Below are 19479 nucleotides of genomic sequence, written 5' to 3'. Positions count from 1 at the left end.
TGCCCCAACCCCACAGTAGCAGCAGAGAGCAGCACTTGCCATCCCAAGCCCATGCACCCTGTGCAAGTTCCAGGCTCACTCCTCCAGGATGAGCAGCAGCAGCAGCCAGGCAGAAACTTGCTCGTTGCAGGGTGGGGGGTGGGAAGCGGACCCTCCCCCTCATCACTGCCAGGCAGTCTTTGGTGCAGCTGCCTGCAGCTTGGTCACCGCCGCCTCCGGGGTGCCCTGCGACTGCTTTGCACCGTCACTGCTGCCGCGTAGGTCAGCCCAGAGGCGGCAGTGACAGACCCGCAGGGCAGCCCGGCGTAGCTCCAGGCGGCTGCACCAAAAACTGTCCGCTGTCAGAAAGGAAGAAGAGTCAATTTTTCCCTGCAACAAGTGACAGTTTCTTCCTGGCACAGCCGCCGTTGGTGCTGCTCAGCCTCGAGGGGTGAGCCTAGAGCTGGTGCTGGGGCCCAGGCCTAGCAGCAGTGGCACAGGAGAGAAACTGCTGCTCAGCGTGGAGTAACAGCGGTCCCTTCCCCTCCCACTGCCAGTGCTTCCTGGTGCATCCTCCCAGAGTCCATGCACGGCTGTCGTGGGTCTGCTCCGCGCTGCCACTTCTACCCCACCGAGGAGGTTAGAGATGGCAGTGACACGGTGGAGACTCAGGGCAGCCCTGCATGGGTTCTGGGTGGCTATACCTGGAAGCGCTGGCAGCAGGAGAGGTTGCTTTTGTCCCACACTGAGAAGCAGTTTCTCTCCCACATGGTCACTGCTCAGCTCAGAGAGGCGAGCCCGGAGCTGGCGTAGAGCACATGGGATCAGGGCTGCGCGCACTGGTACCTGCCACGATGGCTCGGATGGCGGCAGCCGGAAGAAGCTGCCACCACCCGGACTACCTGGGAAGGCATCCCTGCTGTGGAGCCATGTCAAGGAACCCGCCGCAGGCTGGACAAAGCCCCTCCGTGGGTGGGATGCCACCCACAGGCTGTATATTGCTCACCCCTGATGCAATGTGTGCAGGCAGGTGTTGTTCCCACTCTCTAAAACTGAACAATGCTGAAACAAGCAACTGCTGTTCCCTTCTTCTCCTTGTAATGCCAAATATTGGGAGATAGTCAGGTTTGCTGTCTTGATTGTTGTCCCAGATCTAGTTTCCGTGGGCTGCCACAATTGGTCCCCACTGCCTCTGGGCTGCCCTGCAGCTGCTCTGCACTGTCACCTCTGCCACACAGGATGCACCAAAAACTGCCCGGCAGCAGTGAGGGACAGGAGCCGATTTTCCCCCGCGAAAAGCAGCAGTTTCTTCTTGGCGCAGCCACTGCTGCTACTGCTCAGCTTGGAGAGGCAAGCCCAGAGCCAGTGCTGGGACCCAGGCTCAGCAGTGGAGGCACAGGGGAGGAACTGCTGCTCAGTGAGAAATAAACGCAGCCCCTTCCACTGCCAGCGCTTCCTGGGGCGTCCGCCCAGAACCTGCACATGGCTGTTCTGCGTCTGTTTTGTGCTGCTGCCTCTGCCCCACCGGGCAACTCGGAGGCAGCAATGACGTGGTGCAGACTCGGGGCAGCCCCGCTAGACCTGGAAGAGCTGGTAACAGGAGGGGCCATTTTTACCCTGTGCCGAGCAGCAGTTTCCCTCCCGTGCTGCTACTGCGCAACCTGGACAGGCGAGCATGGAGCTGGCACGGGGTCAGGGCTACACACACAGGTCCCTGCTGAACAACCCCCTGCATGGGCTGGGTGCGGCCCATAGACCATATTTGCCCACCCCTGCTGTAATGTGTGCAGGCAGGCGTTGTTCCCACTCTCTCAAATTGAACAGTGTGGAAACAAGCAGCTGTTCCCTTCTTCTTCTAATGACACAGGTTAGGGGACAGTCAGGTTTGTTGTCTTGATTTTCAGCCCAGCTCTAGCTTGCATGCGCTGCCACGAACTTAAGTTGCCGTCTTCACTCACCAATGTAAGAGTTCATTCGGCAGCCCAAGGTAGCCACCCTCTCCCAGGGTATGATGGGATCTGTAGTCCCCCATTGAAATCAGCATGTTATACACAGGTTCTTTGTAGCCTCTCCTTCTAGACAAGAAAGAGCCTGAGACTATTGCTAGCTGCTTCTGGTCAGGTTGACCTGGAACCCAGGAAGAGTTTCATCCTGGTCTCAGGCTGCATGAAATGGTGCCATGGCACGGGTGGGATTCACAAGATTTTAAGTTCTGCCACGAACTGAATTACCCATGGCTTGCACCAGAATTGCCCCCTTCATGTTTCCTCTCTGGGGCCTTGAGTGTCACAAAACCTGAGACTCAGCACAGAGTCCTGGTTCTGGTTCATGCCAAGGCCTTAGACCCTTTGAAGACTTTTGTGACCTGGAGACCACCTGGGACCCATTAGCAGAGGAAAGCTCCATGGGTGCATTCCCTGCACAAAAGTTTTCCATGGAACCAAGCAGAAAGCACAACCCTGATTCTCTCAGAAGACAGCGCCACAGCTCTACGTCCTCCCCTCGTCCTCAGCCCCTTAGAGCATGAAACTCTTCAGACACTGCCCTAATGCACATGTTCCACTTGTTCTTGTCCCAGCAGGGCCTGAGGTGATGGTAAGGACAGGTGGGCCAGAAGTTCCTGAGAGTCAGGCTCTGAACTGCACCAAGTAGGGAACATTAGCTGAGCCAAGAAGCCTGCCGCTCCCTCACCCCCAGCACTTGGGGTTTTGGCAGGAAAATCTTGTTTTTTGTGAGGGTACACAATGACAAGGTCCAGGCCTACTCTGAGGCCCATCCCGATTGAAGTAATAGCAGTGTTTGCCCTTTGCCAGCAGGGTAGGGACTAATCTGGCGTTCCTCTTCCCCACGCAGGAGGTGCCTGCCTGCTGAGCAGAGCTGAGGAGCAGCCTCCTGTGGAAGGGTCTGCAGACATGGAGCCAGCACAGGCTTCCCCAGGGAGTTTGGGTGAGATGGACTTCCTGAGACATGAGAAGGAGCCATGGCACAAGAGTCAGGGGAGGCCCCAAAAGCAGAAGGAGACTGTAGCAATGAACCAGGTACCATCTCCCCTTGGGCATGAGGGTGGAGAATGGGCAGAACCTAGAAAGAGCCCTGGGTGCAGATATGAAGTTGTGGTTCAGGGAAGAGGTGCAGAGTTCCCTGGGTGCAGAGAATAGCTGAGAGACCTAAAGACCCACTAGAACAATGCACTGCATTCAAATGAAGGCAGTGGGGAGGGCCTCAGAACGAAGCAGGAGCTAACTTCCAAGGACAAGGGCAGAGCTCAGCCCTACCTGAAGGTCAGGAAAACCTTTAAGTGCCCATCACTCACGGCTGTGCACAAAATAAGGTATACTGGGGAGAAGTCCCATGTATGCAGCAAGCGTGGGAAGAGCTTCACCTGCCTCTGCCCTGGTTGCTCATTGCCAGACCCATTTTGGAGAGCTACCCTACCGGTTCACCATATGGGGGAAGAGCTTTCTGCACCTCACAGACCTGGTCAGGCACCTACATGTGCAGAGGGAGAAGCATTAGGCACAGCTGAGTCAAGAGTGGCAAGAGCTTCACCCATTTTTTTTCTCCCTGTCTCAGGACCAGCGCATCCAGCTAGGGAGGAAGACGCACCACTGCACTGAGTGCAGGAAGAACTTCATCTGCTTGCAAGACCTGTCCCAGCATGAGTGTGTGCGGCAGCACTGCACCAAGTGTGGGAAGAGATTCAGGCAGCTCTCCGACCTTGCAAGGCACCTGTGCATGCACACAAGGGAGAAGCCACATCAGTGCTCAGAGTGTGGGAAGAGCTTCACTTACTCCTCCCACCTGGCTCAGCACCAGCGTAGCCACACAGGGGAGAAGCCATTTCACTGCTCAGAATGTGGAAGGAGCTTCACTTACTCCTCCAGCCTGGGTCAGCACCAGCGAATCCACGCAGGGGAGAAACCCCATCAGTGCTCAGAGTGTGGGAAGAGCTTTGTTCACTCCTTTAGGCTGGCTGAGCACCAGCGTATCCACATGGGGGAGAAGCCGTATCAGTGCTCAGAGTGTGGGAAGAGCTTTCCTAACTCCTTTAGGCTGGCTCAGCACCAGCGTATCCACACAGGGGAGAAGCCATATCAGTGCTCAGAGTGTGGGAAGAGCTTCAATCACTCCTCCAACCTGGCTCAGCACCAGCGTATCCACACAGGGGAGAAGCCACATCAGTGCTCAGAGTGTGGGAAGTGCTTCATTAACTCATCCATGCTGGTTCGTCACCAGCGTATCCACACGGGGGAGAAGCCACATCACTGCCTGGAGTGTGGGAAGAGCTTCAGTCACTCCTCCACCCTGACTCTGCACCAGCGTATCCACACAGGGGAGAAGCCACATCAGTGCTCAGAGTGTGGGAAGAGCTTCACTCAGTCCTCCAAGCTGGCTCAGCATCAGCGTATCCACACAGGGGAGAAGCCACATCAGTGCTTGGAGTGTGGGAAGTGCTTCACTCACTCCTCCAACCTGGCTCAGCACCAGCGTATCCACACAGGGGAGAAGCCACATCAGTGCTCAGAGTGTGGGAAGAACTTCACTCAGTCCTACGGCCTGGCCTATCACCAGCGTATCCATACAGGTGAGAAGCCATATCAGTGTTTAGAGTGCGGAAAGAGCTTCATTCTGTCGTCCACCCTGACTCTGCACCAGCGTATCCACACAGGGGAGAAGCCCCATCAGTGCTCAGAGTGTGGGAAGAGCTTCACTTACTCCTCCGGCCTGGCTCAGCACCAGCGTATCCACACGGGGGAGAAGCCATATCAGTGCTCAGTGTGTGGGAAAAGCTTCACTTACCCCTCTGGCCTGGCTCACCACCAACGTCTCCACACAGGGGAGAAGCCATATCAGTGCTTAGAGTGTGGGAAGAGCTTCATTCAGTCCTCCACCCTGGCTGAACACCAGCATATCCACACAGGGGAGAAGCCCCATCATTGCTCAGTGTGTGGGAAGCGCTTCACTTACTCCTCCAGCCTGGCTCAGCACCAGCATATCCACACAGGGGAGAAGACACATCAGTGCTCAGTGTGTGGGAAGCGCTTCACTTACTCCTCCAAACTGGCTGAGCACCAGCGTATCCACACGGGGGAGAAGCCACATCAGTGCTCAGAGTGTGGGAAGAGCTTCGCTCACTCCTCCACCCTGGCTCATCACCAGCGTATCCACACGGGAGAGAAGCCACATCAGTGCTCAGAGTGTGGGAAGAGCTTCACTCACTCCTCCCACCTTGCTCAGCACCAGCGTATCCACACAGGGGAGAAGCCGTATCAGTGCTCAGAGTGTGGGAAGAGCTTCACCCAGTCCTCCCACCTGTCCCGACACCAGCTCATCCACACAGAGTAGAAACCATATCCATGCTCGGAGTGCAGGAAGTGCTTCCTCCACTCCTTGGAACTGGTTCAGCACCAGTGCATCCCTATCCAGGGGTGTCCATAATTCTGGCAGCAATACAGGAAGGGTCTGGGGATGTATACCTGCTCAGCACTCAACAGTGTTTGCATCCAAGGAAGCAGTCTCATGCTGGTGGACTACAGCAACAGTTCACCCTTAATTCAGCCCTTCTAGGCCAGCAGAATAACCGAACGGACAGAGAGGCTGGCCTCCCAGACTTGATGCAGGTGAAGGGTTATAAGGAAACACCTCAGGCAGAGGCCAGCCTGGATCCTGGGGGATCTGTGAGATGATCCTTGCATCAGCCTTGGAGCCTGTGCCATCCCCATCATTTTCTAAAACAGCCAGTGCTCCCAGAGGGAGAAGAAGCGTCTTCACCATAGGTGCCTTCCCCAAGACAGCTGGCTCCGTATGACACCCAGGGACTGTGTTTGGCAGACTCCCACTCTGACGTCCCTGCTGGCCCCAGGGTTCTTGTGCTGAGGCTGTAGAGTTGCAGGAAGGAGAACATATATTCCTGGGGAAGGATTCCCTGCTTTCCACTGTGACCAAACCTTTGCTCCCCACCGCATCACCCTTCTCCCAGGCCTGCACGTGGCCATCGTGGTCTGCAAGAAACTACTACTGCCACCCCGTGGGCCCAGTTTTGCAGGTTTTGCTGCTCAGCCCCTTATCAGAACTTAGTACCACCAGGTGCCAGCTGCACCCCTGCCCTCCTTTCCACCATGATATTCTCTGTAGCAGGTTCCTTGGTTATCAAGCCCCACAACTGAAGATGATACCCCTGTGGCTGGTCTCTGTCATCTCAAGAGCTGTGAAATGCAATTGTAGATGTAAAGGAGATGCAGCCTGTGACATGTCCTGGCTCTTCTGTGGAAGGGTAGGGAAAGAATGAAGGGATCCTCTGGGTGAAATGCATCAAGTTTTAATCTCCCTTTGGGCATATTGAGGCTTTCCTCCTTGTGCAAAAGCCATTTTGCTCCATGGGTGTCCTGTAAGAGCCACTCCAAGAGGTTAATAACCCATCCTGCAGAAAAGGGCCTGGGGGTTAAAGTGGACAGTAAGGTGACTATGAGCCAGCAGTGTACCCTTGTTGCCAAAAAGGCACTTCAAGAGGGATGCGGGTTCAGAGGAGGGTCACTCGTATGATTAGTGGCCTTTGTACAAGACCCTACGAAGGGAGGTTGAGGGATCTGGGTCTCTTCAGCCTTCACAAGAGACAGCTGAGGGATGACCTTGTAGCCACCTGTAACTTTATCAAGGGACGACAACAGAGAATTGGAGATGCACTATTTACCAGAGCACTCCTAGGAGTAGCTAGGAATAATGGATACAAACTAGTGGAGAGTAGATTCAGGTTAGACATTAGGAAGACATTTTTCACAGTAAGGGTGGTCAGAATCTGGAATGGGTTGCCAAGGGAGGTGGTGCTGTCACCTAACTTGGAGGTCTTCAAGAGGAGGCTTGATAGGCACCTGGCTGGGGTCATCTGACCTCGGTCCTCTTTCCTGCCTGGGGCAGGGGGTCTGACACAATGATCCTTCGTGGTCCCTCCCAACTCTACAGTCTGTGAATCTAAGGCTAATGGCATACTGGGATGCATTGGTAGGAGTGTTGCTAGTAGGTCACACACACTACCCCTGTGCCTGCATGCATGCGTGCACACATACACACACACACTGCCCCTGGGCCTGCCGACTCATGCACGCGCACACACACACACCCCTACCAGGGTGGTCCCATGCTCTGTGGTTGGGGGATGCATCTAGGAGCCACATGGTGCTGGAGCAGGAAAGCAGGGAACTGGCTGGGGGTGGGCAGGGCTGGGCTGCTCAAGCCTGTAAACCTGCTGAGGGCTCCCTCTGGGTCCTACTGCCCCTGACTCTGGCCAGTCTTGACAGGTAGCCAGGGGGAATAAATACTAATTTACTACATTTTTTTAGGGGCTCTGCGGGCTGGATAAAATGGCCTGGCAGGCCGCATCCAGCCCGTGGCTGTATTTTACTTGCCCTTGTATTATGTAATATAAAATAAGAAAAGGACACCCAGTGGCAGCTGGCAACTCTAGATTTCTCTTACTGCAGTTTTCTGTACCGTAAACTTGGGTGATGGATTCTAAACCTAGTTAACTAATTAAACAAGCCATAAGGATTAGCTAAGCTAAACTTTTTTTCTAGCAACATCGGACATAGCAAACAGCTAGGGAATTTACTTGTTAAATCACACTTATATTAAAGGCATAGAGAGAGTCTTGAAGAACGATGCATTGCAAAGTGAGTTATTTAATTTACTAACCAGTTGCTCCACATTGTTCTTCGGACATATCCACATCTCCATCCACTTCGTTTTCTCCCAATAAGCAGTATTCATTAAGATGTTTCCTTCTTGCAGCTGGACCCTGCATCTCCTTCTTGCACATGACAGATTTTCCTTTTTTACCCAGGGAAGGAATTTCTTCAAAATATTCCCAGATGGGGTCTCTCTTATGCCCAGAAGCCATGACAGTTTTTCTGTGGCAAAAGTGTGGGGGAATATAGGAAGCTGTGTGTGTACTACTGAATAATGTCTCCCCTTTTTCAGTCCACTCCACTGCTCTTTTCTGCTGTGCCTCCCTCCTTTCCTATACTGTCTCTCTGTCTTTAAGACAGTGTCTTAACTAACTCTTCTGCCTTGCTTGGCCCAGCTCCACCACCACATAAGCACAGAACAACTATCCTATCCAGCCTGGGTCTTTGCACGTGTGAATTCAGTCCGCTGAGAAACAGAAACTGAAAGCCCACAACTTTCAAGAAGCAAGAGCTGGTCGTTAGGCTGGACAGACAGATTGAGCCATTTTGAGCATGTTTGTGATGAGATTTAATTGTAACATTTTTTAAATGAGAGAGAAATTGATTTTATTGATGATTTTTTTAAAATATGACAAAAAATAATTGATTTTTATGTACCTTGCAATTGGGGGAGGTCCTGCATGATTGGGCAAGGGCAAATCTAGTGCCCATCCTTAAGAAAAAGAGGAGGATCCAGGGAACTACAGACCAGTCAGCCTCACCTCAGTCCCTGGAAAAATCATGGAGCAGGTCTTCAAGGAATCAATTGTGAAGAACTTGCAGGATAAGAATGTGATTAGGAACAGTCAGCGTGGATTCACCAAGCGCAAGTCATGCCGGACCAATGAATGTGCGGAGGGGCCTGAGGGAACTGGGTGTATATAGCCTGGAGAAAGAAGACTTGGGTGGGGGGGATTTGATAGCAGCCTTTAGTTACCATAAGGGTCATTCCAAAGACTCAGGTTGTCAGGCTGGACAGGACCTTGGAAGATCATCGGGTCCAGCCCTTCCACCAAGCAGGAAAGACACCTGGGGGTTAAGTGACCCCCAACAAGGTGACCATCCAGTCTCCTTGAAGATTTCCAGGGTCGGCGATTGCACCACCTCTGGAGGGAGCCTATTCCACAGTGTGGATGCCCTGAGTGAAGAAGTTTTTCCTAACGTTGAGCCTGAAATGGTCTTCCAGGAGTCTGTGGCCGTTACTCCTGGTTTCCCCCAAGGGTGCTCTGGTGAACAGTTATTCACCGAGCCCTTGATGTAGCACCGAGCTGCTACCAAGTCCCCTCTCAGCCTTCCCTTTTTCAGGCTGAAGAGTCCCAGGTCCCTCAGCCATTCCTCATTTTGAGCTATTATGGAATCACTTCAGAGAGGATCCAGGGATCTACGGACAGATCAGGCTGACCTCAATCCCAGGAAAAATCCCTGAAAAATGTCTCAAGGAGCCCATATGTGATAAGCTAATAGGAGGCAAGGTTCTGCATGACAGCCAGGACAGTTTTCTCACGGGTAGGTCATGCCTGACTAACCTCATCTCCCTCTACACCCAGGTTACTCACCACCTGGATAAGGGAGAGGAGGTCGACATTGTTTACTTGGGGTGCACACCTTGCGAGTGCCGATGCAGCCCCCGACTGGCCACGCTTGCCGCTTAGGTGACAGGCAGGAGCGCTGGTGCCCCTCCTGCAAGCGCGGGGCAGGCAGTGGCACACCATAGCGCTCCCAGAAGTGGCCACAGCTGTCTTGCAATTAAGCATCTCATGATTGGTTGAAGGGGGGACCCCCCCCAGTTGGTGCGATCAGCCAAGGGGGGACCCCTTGCTCAGCAGGATTGGCTGTGGGGGGAACTCTTCAGTTGCTGGGGGGGAACTTGTCCCCCCCCAACTAAGGCAGCACCATAGCCACAGGTGGAGTGCTGCGTCCAGTTCTGGGTGCCACACTTCAAGGAGGATGTGGAGAAGCTTGAGAACGTCCATAGAAGAGCCACTCCTATGATTAGAGACCGGAAGAGCAAGCCATAGGAGGAAAGGTTGACAGAAATGGAGCTGTTCATCCTACAAAAGAGACGACTTCAGGGGGATTTGGTGGCAGCTTACAAATACATCGGGGAGAGCATCAGGGGCTAGGCGAACAACTGTTCACCAAAGTGCCCCAGGGGAAAACCAGGAACAACGGTCATAAACTCCTAGAAGCAGGTTTCAGACCAGATATCGGGAAAAACTTTACAGTTGTGTGAGCAGACCCCCAGCACCGGTGGTGCGGAAACCTACCTGGGGCTCTTCAAAAGGAGACTGGACGCACACCTGTCTGGGATTATTTGACCCCAGCAGACTTTCCTGCCTAGAGTAGGGCTGGACCCAGTGATCTCATGAGGTCCCTTCCAGCCCTAAACTTCTGTGAATTTATATATATACCTCAAAGGTACACAAAGCAGGACAAAAATTAAAAAATACTATTATGATTGCTGGGTTTTAGTATATAATTTCTTACTCTTCTGGTTCCAAGATGGCAAACCCCCTTCCAAAAAGAGTACTTTTAGGGGTAAGAGAAGGGACTTCCAGTGACAGAGGTCAGGGGCAGGACTGCTGATCTGAAGATGGGGGCGGGGGGGGGGGGACCTTTGCATCCCTCAAAAGCTCACCAAACCTCATTAAGCAGTCCTCCAGCGGAAATCATTGCCCACGCCTGTGTTACAGGATGGTTTCAGGTTGGGTGTAAGGAATAATTTCTTCACAGTAAGGATGACCACAATCAGGAACAGATTTCCCAGGGAGGAGGCGCAGTCCCCAACCTTGGAAGTCTTCAAGAGGAGACTGGACAGACACCTTGCTGGGATCACTTGATCTCAGCAGTAATCGTGCCCAGAGCAGGGTGGTTGGACCCGAGGATGTTTCGAGGTCCCTTCCAGCCCTTCATTTCTATGATTCTAAAATGCTAAAAGTAGGCAGAAAGACATTTCAGAGCATGTGAGATCCCCTAGTGTAGAAATGGTCTGCATGGACTTCCTTTAGCTACAGAAAGCATGTGAGCACTTCCCTAAGCACATTCTCTAGGAGGAATAGAGGAAAAAGAAAGGATGAGAAAAGCAAACTGACCTCTTGAAACATAAGGACCTCAACCCTGCACACAAGCCAGAACAAGCCCTTGTACTAGAGATCCTCTGGAAATGAAAACTGGTTTTCACTAGGCCCCATACCTAACCCAATTTTTGTCACAGTGATGGGCATCTGATCTGTAGAGGGATTTGAGGACAAGAAAACATCTGTGCAACCTGCTCCTGGGACCTGCCAGGGATGGAGACTTCCCCATGTCTCTCGGGACCTGTTCCTGCCCTTGGCCCTGCTCAGAGTCACCGCGTTCCTCCTCCTCTCCACCACTGTTTCCCCTGCGGCAGCTCGAGACCATTGCTCCTAGTTCTGTCCCCTGTGCCCATGGAGAAAAGCCCGTCTCCAGCCTCTCTGCCATCGCCCTGCAGGGCTTTGCAGACTGATGATCAAACCCTCACTCAGTTTTCTCTTCTCCAGGCTCAGTCCCCCCAGTTCTTCCAGCCCACAGTCCAAACACCACCTCCATCTCCTGCTAGAGGCTACAAAGTCGGTGGGATATTTCTGATGTATATATCTGCCCAGCGGATTTAGGTTGGACATCAGAAAGAACTTGTTCACAGTCAGGGTTGCCAGAATCTGGAACAGGCTTCCTGGGGGGGTGGTGCTCTCCCCTACCCTGGGGGTCTTCAAGAGAAGACTGGACAAGCACCTGGCTGCGGTCATCTGACCCCAGCGCTCTTTCCTGCCCGGGACAGGGGCTTGGACTCGATGACCTACTGAGGTCCCTTCCCACCCTAACATCTATGAATTGTCCAGGATGCTGCATATCTTGGAGGGGAAGCAGGGGGAGGGCACTTCTGGCATGCAGCATCGGTCTGCACTATTCATCATGTTTCTGGAATGGCAACGATAAGGAATAGGAACGTTACCCCGAAATATTAAAGTGCTAAGAAGAGGTGCCACCGTCCCTCAGTTGCAACCTTACCATTTGCTGCTGCTGACACTGCTGTGCTCTGCAGTTGTGACCGAGGTGTGTGTGGCAGTGGGGGAGGGAGCACATACAGGACCGGTGCTGGTGGTGGTGGTATGTTCACAACTGCTACCACAGGGTAGTACACGACAGTGTGCATTGGGCGGTATTGGCTCGCTCCGTTTGTTCTTTCTGAGTACTACGGGCATGTGCTCTGCCTGCGGTGCAGGACAACGGGATGAGCTGCTCCGCCTACTGCCCAGCCAGGACCCCCATAATATGCATAAGAGCTGTGCCAGCAGGGGAGTGGGGCCGAGGTGCAGGACGGGTGGGATGAGCAGAGCCAAAAAACCCAGAAAAAGCAGCTGTGATTGAAAGCTGCCTCTAGTGGGCAAAGGCCTGAACTACAGCCCCAGCGCAGCGCCCCCTGGTGGGGAAAGGGGGTAATTACACATCTCTGAGCGCAGTGTGTTTGCACGCAGCGAATCCATGGACCCGACGCGTTAGCTCGCAACGAGCCAAACTACACTGCATCCGAGCAGTTTTACTTTAGCATGCTGAGAAGACTTTGATGACGTCAGTGTCAGAACCCGTTGTTCATATGCCTATAGTACAGTGGAGAATTCTATACTTTGATACAGAAGGCATAGTCTGTCAATCATTTTGTAAGTAGGTCACGGGCGAAGAATCCCAGAGCCCAGTGAATCACCTAGAAAAAGTTCCCGCCAAATTGCAGCTTCTTTGCACGGTGGAGTTTTCTGCTGCAGAGGAGAGCCCCGGTGCAAAGGAGAATTCCTGCCAAATTTGTAGCTTTCCTTGCAGGGTGCATTTCTCTGCTGCAGAGGAGAAGTGCTCGTTGCAAAGAGTTCCCGCCATTCGTATTATAATCTGAGTCCCGCAATTGGCCAGTTCTAAATTATTCACACGTGGCGACTAGCGATTGGCTTGCTAGCCGTATAAGAGGTTGAAGCAGTTTCCGCCCAAGTTGGAGAGCTCCACACACACCTCATGGAGAGCTCTGAGCACGCCGTGGAGCCTAGCAAACTTGCGTGTGTCTTAGAGAAGAACTTAGCAGCCTGATCAACCACTAAGGACTCCCCGTCTCCAACCCAGGGGGGCCTAGCACACCCCCACCCGAGACATAAGACGACTGCCGGCCCGAACACCCCGACACATTTGCAGACCGACCAAAGAAACTCTGTAATTTCTGCCCAACTCCTGTACCTTTTTGCAACTGTAACCGAAGCAAGCTTCTGACCTGCACTGTACGAGCAGTGTAAGTAAAGCAATCTATTTTGTTAAATCAATACGCTTGAGTGCCTGATTCTGCTCCAGGCGTCACAAGTACCCGCCCGCCGACTAGGGCTCCTAAAGCCCCGAACCCCGCGCCGCGGTTCTCGGCGGCGACAGTCAGGAACTCCCACTCGTGCAAAGAGTCACACAGTTGCAGTGCCTGAAAGGGCAAATATCGTGGCATGTAAGTAGACCCTTAAGGACTATTTAGAAAAGCTGGACATCTACAAGTCCATGGGGCTGGACAGGATGCACCCGAAGGTGCCGAAGGAGTTTGCTGATACGATGGTAGAACCACTGACCATCATCTTTGAAAACTCATGGGGATCAGGAGAGAACCCGGATAACTGGAAGAGGGCAAACACAATGCCCATATTTAAGAAAGGGAAAAAGCAGAATCCAGGGAACTACAGATGGGTCGGCCTCACCTCAGTCCCTAGAAAAAATCATGGAGCAGATCCTCTGGGAATCCATTTCTAAGCTCTTGGAGAAGAAGGTGATCAGGATCAGTCAGCGTGGATTCACCAAGTGACAGCCATGCCTGACCAACCCGATTGCCTTGTACAGGGAGATGACTGACTCTGTGGATGTGGGGAGGCCAAAGGATGTGGGGTAGCTTGATTTTAGCAAGGCTTTTGATATGGTCTCCCACAACATTTGTGCAGGCAAACTAAGGAAGTAGCGGCTGGACAAATGGCCTGTAAGTTGGATAGAAAGCTGGCTGGAGCACCAGGCTCAGAGGGTCGTAATCATCAATGGATTGATGTCTAGTTGGCAGCTGGTATCACCTGGAGTGCCCCAGGGGTCGGTCTTTGTGCCATTTTCCCTCATATCTTCATCCATGTCCTGGAAGATGGCATAGAGTGATCCCTCAGCAAGTTTGCAGATGACACCAATCTGGGGAAGTAGCAGATATGCTGAAGGGTAGGGCTGGGAGTCAGAGTGACCTAGAGAAACTGGAGGATTGGGCAAGTTTTGTGCAGAGCTGCTGCCAAGCCAGTCACCCCCTGTGGCAGAAATGCCACCGTGGGTGCCCCTCTCCAGAGATCTGTCTCTGCCAGCCTGAGAGGCTGGTGTTGAATCCCTCTGGACAGGGATCTCCCTCCCTGGTCTGCATGACAAAAGCCTGGCGCCTGGGAGGCGATGCTCTGGTCACCTGGGCAGGGGGGAAAGCCCGGCCCTGCGCAGGCCCAGGTAGCCAGGGATGCTTGGGAGATTGGTCGGCTTGTGGCCAGTATTGGCAGCTTCGATTGGACCGGGCTGCTGAGGTCAGAGAGGGGATAAAAAGGCCCGGGCCAGGAAGAAGGTGCCCTTCAGCCATTAGCCATGCGGTCATCCAGGTGAATCTGAACCTGGCTCTCTCCTCATCACCGCATGCTCAGAGTGCCCTGCCTCCAGAGGAAACTCCAACCTCCAGATGATGCGAGTGAGTAAGCTAATCGAGATCAGGCGAGATATTTAGCTTCAGTAACTCAGATGCGTGTTTAAACGGCTACCTCAGCCACCCTGGTTTGCTCTATGGGATTCCTTTAAGATTCCTTTGATATTCCTGTGATATTTCTATGATACTGCTCTACCTTTTACCCTGTTTCCGCCCTACCCCCGTAATCAATAAAGTTCTCCTTGTGACCGGTGTGGGAGACTTATTGAGGGGTGGGTCTAAATTATGCCAAGGAGGCCCCTTAGATCTGTGGACTAAGGGAGACTTTCCTAATCAGCCCCTGACTTGGGGAAGTGCCCCAAGTGCCTGTATTGGGTCTAGGACCCATTGGACGATCAGGCCTGCGTTCTCCAAGGTGCGCAGAGCCAGAAGTGAGTCCAGAGCCGTGGATGGTGGCAGCGGGAACCCAGGCTAGCGGGTGTGCTCCAGGGAAGGGGTCGGCCGGATGGGAGGCACCCCAGGGAGGCACTCCCCTGGACAGTGGGCGGCGCAGGGAGGTGGGCGGCTCAACGCAGGAGCGCCCCCTACTGGCCCGTCACACGTGGTGGCAACAGTGGGATCCAAATACCCTGCTGTATTTGAGGCATAATTTGGGAAAAGGAATAGAGTCACTGAACTCCCTTGAGCAAACAATTTCTAATTTGGCATCGGGTCGACTGGATAGTGTAGATACTCAGGATGGAGGACGAGTATGTCCGGATGACCGTGCCTGAGCTGAAAGAACTGGCAAAAGAGAGAGGCCTTCACGTGAAGAAAGGGCTAAAGAAGGAAGAGCTGGTTAAACCCTTGTGCACCAGCGAGTCAGGACAAGCGTCAGCTTCACGCTCGACAGCCGAGTCCGACCCAGAAACACACTCCCGCTCGTCAAGTCTGGAGGCCGCCGAGAGATCACCCTCCGAGGGGGAGCGGCAGATACTCCATGAGCTGGAGCTGAAGAGGATGGAGTTAAAAAGGCTGGAGCTGGAGGCAAAAAAGCTGGAGCTGGAGGCCCAGCGTGAGAGGGAACAACGACAGCTAGAAGTGAAAAGGATGGAGATGGAGCTGGAGGCAAAAAGGCTGGAGCTGGAGGAGAAAAAGCTGGAGGCTCAGCTCCGTCTGCAGAGCAACGGAGGAAATGCGAGCACACTGCAAGCATCCAGGGAACCCCCCAAGCTGGATGTCTCCGCCTTCGCTCGCTACCGAGAGGGAGACGATCCTGCGATGTTCCTAAGCAACTTCGAAAGACAAGCCCAGCGGTGCAAGGTGCCGGAGGAAAAGCTCATGATGTACTTGTCGGCTCTGGTAGAGGGTGACATGGCGGTGGTCCTGAGCAGCCTGCCCTCAGACGCAGCTGATGACTATAATGCCTTCAAAGCTGCCGTGTCTAAAACATTCAAGTTAGGACCGGACTATTTTCGGAAGAAATTCCGGAATACGCGCCCACAACCCAGGAAGTCATTGACTGATTATGTGGCCCTGTTGGAGGACACATACATTAAATGGTTAACCGAAGCCAAGGTTGACACCTTAGATAAGTCACGCCAGCTCCTGGTGCTGGAACAATTCTATTTTTGGTGTCCGAGAGAGATTAAGACCCTGGTCAGGGACAGGGACCCCAAAGATGCTTTTGAGGCAGCTGAAATTGCAGACCGAATGTTGCTAAACCGTGAGAGGCCTCCCTACTCTGGGAAGGAGCAAAAAGGGGTCCAAAGAGGGGGGAAGGGAGGTCCAGGTCAAAAAGGGGAAAGAGGGCCACCTCCTGCAGAGCGCAAGGCGGCCCCAGATTCGGGAAAACCACCCATTTGGGAAAGGAGGGGGTGCTATAACTAGTGAAGAGATCACTAGTGTAAGACTGCCCATCGGGCTTTATTGTTTCTGTGTGTTATTGTTATAACTCGTTTCATGTTTCAGGTTTTTTTTTTTCCTCTTCTTCTGGCATCCCGTGGGAACTCCCTGACCTGACACGCCCAGACCCACGGCCCTGAGAGGCCCCGTGTCCGAGCTTCTAAAGGAGGGGGGGGAAGTGTGGCAGAAATGCCACCGTGGGTGCCCCTCTCCAGAGACCTGTCTCTGCCAGCCTGAGAGGCTGGTGTTGAATCCCTCAGGGCGGGGATCTCCCTCCCTGTCTGCATGACAAAAGCCTGGCGCCTGAATGCTCTGGTCACCTGGGCAGGGGGGAAAGACCCGGCCCTGCGCGGGCCCAGGTAGCCAGGGATGCGGGGGAGATTGGTCGGCTTGTGGCCAGTATTGGCAGCTTCGATTGGACCGGGCTGCTGGGGTCAGAGAGGTTATTTAAGGGCCCGGGCCAGGAAGAAGGTAGCCATTAGCCATGCGGTCATCCAGGTGAATCTGAACCTGGCTCTCTCCTCATCACCGCATGCTCAGAGTGCCCTGCCTCCAGAGGAAACTCCAACCACCTCTGGACGATGCGAGTGAGTAAGCTACTCGAGATCCAATTAGATATTTAGCTTCAGTAACTCAGATGAGTGTTTAAACGGCTACCTCAGCCACCCTGGTTTGCTCTATGGGATTCCTCTGATATTGCTGTAAGATTTCTATGATACTGCTCTACCTTTTACCCTGTTTTCACCCTACCCCCTGTAATCAATAAAGTTCTCCTTGTGACCGGTGTGGGAGACTTATTGAGGGGTGGGTCTAAATTATGCCGAGGAGGCCCCTTAGGTCTGTGGACTAAGGGAGACTTTCCTAATAAGCCCCTGACTTGGGGAAGTGCCCCAAGTGCCAGTATTGGGTCTAGCACCCATTGGACGATCAGGCCTGTGTTTTCCAAGGCGCGCAGAGCCAGAAGTGAGTCCAGAGCCTTGGATGGTGGCAGCGGGACCCCCAGGCTAGCGGGTGTGCTCCAGGGAAGGGGTCGGCCGGTCGGGAGGCACCCCAGGGAGGCACTCGGAGCCTGGACGGTGGTCGGACGTGGGGAGGTGGGCAGCTCAACGCAGGAGCGCCCCCTACTGGCCCGCCACACCCCCACCCTGCACTGGTGCATGGGATTGCTCTGTCCTAAGCGCAGGACTTGGTACTTGTCCTTGTTGAACCTCGTGCGATTTCTTTAAGCCCAATCACAACTCTGCATTGTAGTGAAAGGTGAAAACAACAAAAGCATGTGCTGTTGGGACTTGAACTCAGGATGCCCTGTTTACAACTGAAGTGCTTAAGCCAACTAAGCCGTGGTGCCTGCATGGCAAAGCTTACCCCTGCACCTCACTCCTGTGAAGGGCACTTCTTTGCTTTGTGAAATGAGTCAGAAGTGTTTCTCAAAGACTAAGCAAGCTGGCGGTGGGTGTAGGCAGGTGGGTGTCAAGACAAGGTCTTCACACACCGCTCTGTGCTAAGTGCAGGATTTTGTCCTTGTTGAACCTCAAGATGTCTTTTGGCCCAGTCACCACTCTGCACTGTGGTGAAAAAAAGTAGGCACTACTAGGATTCGAACCCAGGACCCCCTGTTTACAAGACAGGTGCTTTAACCAGCTAAGCCACAGTGCCCACACTGAAGGGCTTTCCCCCCCCCCACTCCGGGGCAGGGCACTGCCTTGCGTTGCAAACGGAGAGAGCAGCGTTTCTCAAAGGCTTGGCGGTGGGCGCAGGCAGGTGGGGGTCGAGGCACGGTCTTCACCGCCGTGACCGGGACCCAGGGCCCGGGGCTCACATCCCTGTCTCCCGCCCCAGGGAGCCAACGTGACCGTCAGTCCGACCTGCAGCTGCACCCCCGCTCCCGCCAGGTCCCCGCTGTCTGCTCTGCCGCCGGCAGGTCTGTCCCCACCGGCCCCGGCACAAGACACGCGGCCCCGGTCCATGCGCCAAAGCCGGGGCAGCGTTTGCAGGAGTCCGCGCAGGCTCCCGCTGCTGCCACCGTGTCTGGCATCAGTCCGGGGGGCACGGTCCCGTGACGTGTGGAGGACCACGCACTGGCTCCAACTTCACAGGAGTGTGTCATCACAAAAGGTCCTGGGAGTGCCAGTGCATGATTTGATAGTTTTATAAAATGCTGTGCCTGGTTCAGCGTTGACGGTTGCAATCTGGTCACTGAGGAGCCCTCACTCAAGCAAGCCACTGCAGGCTGCTATTTCCAGTCAGCAGCTTGCGGGGACCACACAATGCTTCCTAGCTCTTCTTCCCCAGCCATTCTTCAGACAATGGTTTCTGTGATCAATATGGTCACAGCTTCTGATGAAATGGGCCGTTGCAGAGAAAAGCCTATGCCTCCCTGCAGGAGTTACTCTCCAGCGTGTTACCCTGCCCTGACCTGAGCTGCTCATCTAGTCACACGGTCGCACCATCACCGAGGGGAGTGCCCTGTCTGTGAAACCTGGGCCGGAGGCAAGTGTCGAGCATCAAGCGGGTGGACTGCAGCGATCCGAGGAAGGGCTGGCAGATCCAGGCAAGATCGTCTTGGAGGAAGGAGGTTCTGGGGGCTCGTGATGGCAGTCACTGAGTTTTGAAAGCTTGCCATAGAGAGGAGGAAGGAGAAGTGCTCTCCCGCACTGCAGAGGCTGCCATCGGCACTTGGCTTCCGCTGCACCCAGCAGATGTAGACGGTAGCTGAGAAAGACTCCCTCCCTGGTGTAACAGCAGGGCCAGGGAACAAGCTGCCCGGGGAACCGGTGGGATCTGTTTCACTGGCGGTGTCTCCAGAGGGGTAGCGCCAGGAGAAGGGCCGGTTGCATCCCGGAAAGCGCAGCAGTTGGTGCAAAGGAGGCACCTGCACACGTGCCAATGGCCTTGCAGGCAACAAAAAGGGAAGGTTCCTGGCTCAAGGGTTTTGGCCCTGCTGTCATTTCAAGCTAATTAGGGATGAGGAAGGGATTGAAGCCCACGGTCAGATGGGTATGAAGCACCGGTGGTCGCCGTTCTCTGTAGCGGGAGGCATGGCTGTGCTCCTTTGGTCTGTGCAGTGTCTTTCACGAGCCCGGGCAGCAGCAGAGACACGACCGCGCTCCTCCCCTGCGTGACTGGTGCCGGGGCGGGCGCTGTTGGTGTCTGTGGGTAACACTCCGGGGGACTACGTGCGTGGGAAGGGGGCTTGGACTAGGTGTG

General features: G+C 54.1%; 1 protein-coding gene and 1 non-coding gene across 2 annotated transcripts in view; one reads left to right on the top strand and one right to left on the bottom strand.

The window, feature by feature from the left end:
• Positions 1–10158, top strand: part of LOC102559537 (zinc finger protein 850) — a 40715-nt gene extending 30557 nt beyond the window's left edge. The window contains 1 exon segment of the mRNA XM_059721285.1: positions 3688–10158. Coding sequence (XP_059577268.1) covers positions 3688–5418 — 1731 coding nt within the window. The 3' untranslated portion in view covers positions 5419–10158.
• A 7696-nt stretch (positions 10159–17854) lies between these two features.
• On the bottom strand, positions 17855–17928 carry TRNAT-UGU (transfer RNA threonine (anticodon UGU)). Its single transcript has one exon. It is a non-coding gene; the product is annotated as a tRNA-Thr (tRNA).
• Positions 17929–19479: the final 1551 nt, after the last annotated feature.

This window comes from Alligator mississippiensis, chromosome 2 (assembly GCF_030867095.1).
Source record: "Alligator mississippiensis isolate rAllMis1 chromosome 2, rAllMis1, whole genome shotgun sequence".
Lineage (NCBI taxonomy): Eukaryota > Metazoa > Chordata > Crocodylia > Alligatoridae > Alligator > Alligator mississippiensis.
The sequence above is the reverse complement of the archived record's forward strand: the minus strand, read 5'-3'. Positions and strand labels throughout refer to the sequence as shown.